This window comes from Prosopis cineraria, unplaced genomic scaffold, assembly GCF_029017545.1.
Source record: "Prosopis cineraria cultivar Desert tree isolate PC_DT_omini unplaced genomic scaffold, ASM2901754v1 PC11, whole genome shotgun sequence".
Lineage (NCBI taxonomy): Eukaryota > Viridiplantae > Streptophyta > Magnoliopsida > Fabales > Fabaceae > Prosopis > Prosopis cineraria.
The window spans coordinates 9,789,660-9,792,968 of NW_026555342.1; the positions used below are offsets into that span (position 1 = coordinate 9,789,660).

At 34.3% G+C, this 3,309-nt stretch overlaps 1 protein-coding gene across 1 annotated transcript; it reads left to right on the forward strand.

Annotated features, from left to right (window-relative positions):
- Positions 1-896: 896 nt before the first annotated feature.
- LOC129285284 (protein DOWNY MILDEW RESISTANCE 6-like) lies at positions 897-2,665 on the forward strand. Its single transcript, XM_054920890.1, has 3 exons — positions 897-1,433; positions 1,534-1,861; positions 1,954-2,665. The coding sequence occupies exons 1-3, from the start codon at positions 988-990 to the stop codon at positions 2,227-2,229; spliced, it is 1,050 nt and encodes a 349-aa protein (XP_054776865.1). The 5' UTR covers positions 897-987; the 3' UTR covers positions 2,230-2,665.
- Positions 2,666-3,309: the final 644 nt, after the last annotated feature.

Genomic DNA, 3,309 nt, shown 5'->3' on the forward strand with positions numbered 1-3,309 from the left:
CATACCATTTTGGTATATAAATGTTACTTTTTTTATAAAAAATAATTTTAAAATATTTTTTAAATATTACTTAAAAAGTTATACCATAACTTAAAAATAAAATTAAATATATCTTTTAAAATATAATTTATAAATAAGATAATGACGAGTTATTTCTTTTTTAAAATATAAAATAATTTTATTGTGTGTGTTATTTGATAATTTCATCAAAAAAATTTAAACTGCAATAAAAACAAAAAATATTCTATAAAACATTAAATTTAGAGCCAACTAGTTGAACTGACATGTACTCCGAGATCAATTTCGGTGTTCATCACAGTGATGAGCACCATCTAGACCATCCAGATTTTGATCTGGATGGTCCAGATTTCAAATATTATTATATATTTATTTAATAAAATAAAATATATAAAAATTATAAAATAATTTTAATACATGTTTTATTTTTAATATGGCCTAGATTTAATTTAGATAATCTAATTTAAATTAGATGAACCCTCTAAATTAAATCTAGGCCATATTAAAAAAAAACTGTATTAAAATTATTTTATAATTTTTATATTTTTATTTTAGTAAATATAAAAATAAAAATATATAATAATTTTTTAAATTTAAATTATTTAGATCAAAATTTAGATTATTTAAATTAAAATTTGGATGATCCAAATATCATTGCAATAATGAGTGTCGAAACCGGTCTCCATGTGGCAAAAGGATAAGAGTGAGAATTTTTTTGGATTACAAAAATCAACTCACGTTTCAGTTGGCTGACTGACACAGCTCCGCAACGGAAGCCGTGAGAAACCAAAATTCAGTGATAAAAAGGGGTCCAGACTCAATCAACATTGTGGTGCTCCCAGTGCCCGAAGGAGCTCTGTTTTACTATAAATAGCTGTGCCTTCTGCGGTTTGGTTCTCAAAACTAAGCGCATTATTAGCCATCTCCTTCTCAACTCTTATATTCTCTGCTGTTTCAGGATAATCTTCCATGGGAGAGGTAGACGCAGCCTTCATCCAAGAACCTCACCACAGGCCCAACCCCTCACTCATACAAGAGGCCCAAGGCATCCCTCTCCTCAACCTCTCTTCCCCTGACGTCGACGCCCTCGTCTACGACATCGGCCGTGCCTGCAAGCACTGGGGCTTCTTCCAGATCATCAACCACGGCGTTCCGGAGGCGCGCCTACAGAAGCTGGAGGAGACGGCTCGCAAGTTCTTCCATCTCAGCCTCGACGAGAAGAGGAAGGTCAGGAGAGACGTCGGAAATGTGTTGGGATATTACGACACAGAGCACACCAAGAACGTCAGGGATTGGAAAGAGGTGTTTGATTACGCTGTCAAAGAACCCACTCTCGTCGCCGCCTCCGTCGAAGAAGGCAACAACGGAGTGGCTCTCTGGGAGAGTCAATGGCCTCAAAACCCTCCTGAAATGAGGTAAATTAATCACACAGAATTATATTTATTTATATCTTGAAGTTCACTTTAGACATGTACGTGAGTAATATTGAAGCCTTGTGATGTGAACCATGTGCAGGGAGGTGTGCCAGGAATATGCGAAGGACATGGTGGAACTGGCCATGAGATTGCTGGAGCTAATCGCCATAAGCTTGGGGCTACCGCCGAGAAGGTTTAAAGAATTCCTCAAGGACCAGACCAGCAACGTCAGACTAAATTGCTACCCACCTTGCCCGGCGCCTGAGCTTGCCCTCGGCGTGGGTCATCACAAAGATCCTGGAGTGCTGACCATCCTCGCTCAGGACGACGTAGGTGGGCTCGAGGTGAAGCGAAAATCCGATGGTCAATGGGTCGGAGTCAAGCCCATACCCAATGCTTACATCATCAATGTTGGTGATGTTATCCAGGTGCATAAACTGACACACACTCTTCCATAAATATTATGAAATACTCAGCGCGAAGTTGGAATGATATTGAGGGTGTGACTGGGATGAAACAGGTATGGACGAATGGAGAATATGAGAGTGTGGAGCACAGAGTGATGGTGAACTCGGAGAAGGAAAGGTTTTCGATACCATTCTTTCTGAATCCTTCGCACTACACAGTGGTGGAGCCTCTGGAGGAGATTACCGACGAGCAAAACCCGCCCAGGTACAGGCCTTACAATTGGGGCAAGTTTCAACTCACCAGGAAGCGTAGTAACTTCATGAAGCAACGGTGTGAAAATATCCAGATCCACCATTTGGAGAATATTCAGTCCAAAAATTATATGTAGTAAATGATAAATTATATTATATATTGTATATTAATAGTTCTAAAACTATAGTTAAGGTGTTTAAAATTAAAATGTGAGTTTTTTTTATAAGTATAATTTTAAATAAGTTTTTAAATAGACTTTCAAATCAGATCAAGTTTTAAATAAATTCAAGTTTGAATTATAAAAAAATCTTTATAGGCTTCAAGTTAAATTCAAATTTCTTTATTTATCACACAGGATCAAACCTCTTCGACCAAAGCATGGCTTGATTTAACCCATTTTCACCCTTATTGCTAGCCAGTCATTCAAAAATGGCTCCTTGTTTGCTTGTATTGGATTGAATTAAATTTAATAGCTGTTTTCTTGTTATTTACTCCTACAATCCTATTTAGTATTTATATAACAAAGAGGGTGTTTATTTTAGTCATATTTATATGAATAATTGTTATATCCATCTTTATCTTTTTATCCTTATTAAATGTTGGGAAGTAAGTATTAAATAGAATATTATAGCATTTTATTTTTAAAGTATGTATATTTAATAATTGAAAACTTATTGAATTTTTAGATAGAATTAATAATATTTAAATTAAGAAAATCAAGAAGTTTGCAATGAAAGATTGAATAATCACTTTTGACCACGTTTTTCAAAAAGCTAACAAATGCATTGATATGCTCACTCACCAAGTTCCTCAAAACAATTATGATTTTATTGTTTTTATTGATCCTCCTATAGGATGCAAAGTCATCTTGAATTTTGATATAATTCTCTTACCTTTTGCACGGTTTTTATTGTGGCCGTAAATTTAAAAAAGTTTAAATTAGAAATAAAGTAACTTTTAGTCCCTTGCATTTAGAGTTCTGTCAATTCGGTCTCTCAACTATAATTTATATTATTTCTGTCATTAATGTTTACTTTACTTATAAGGTTACTTCTTTAAGTTTTGCAAGATAAAATAGCCCTAAAAAGAAGCTGACATGAAATTAGATTGCTGACATGAAATACATACATAGATTAAATAAAACACATTAGCTAAATCTGTCACTTCTTAATTACTTATCAGAAACCCATGACAGCGATGACAATATAATAAAATA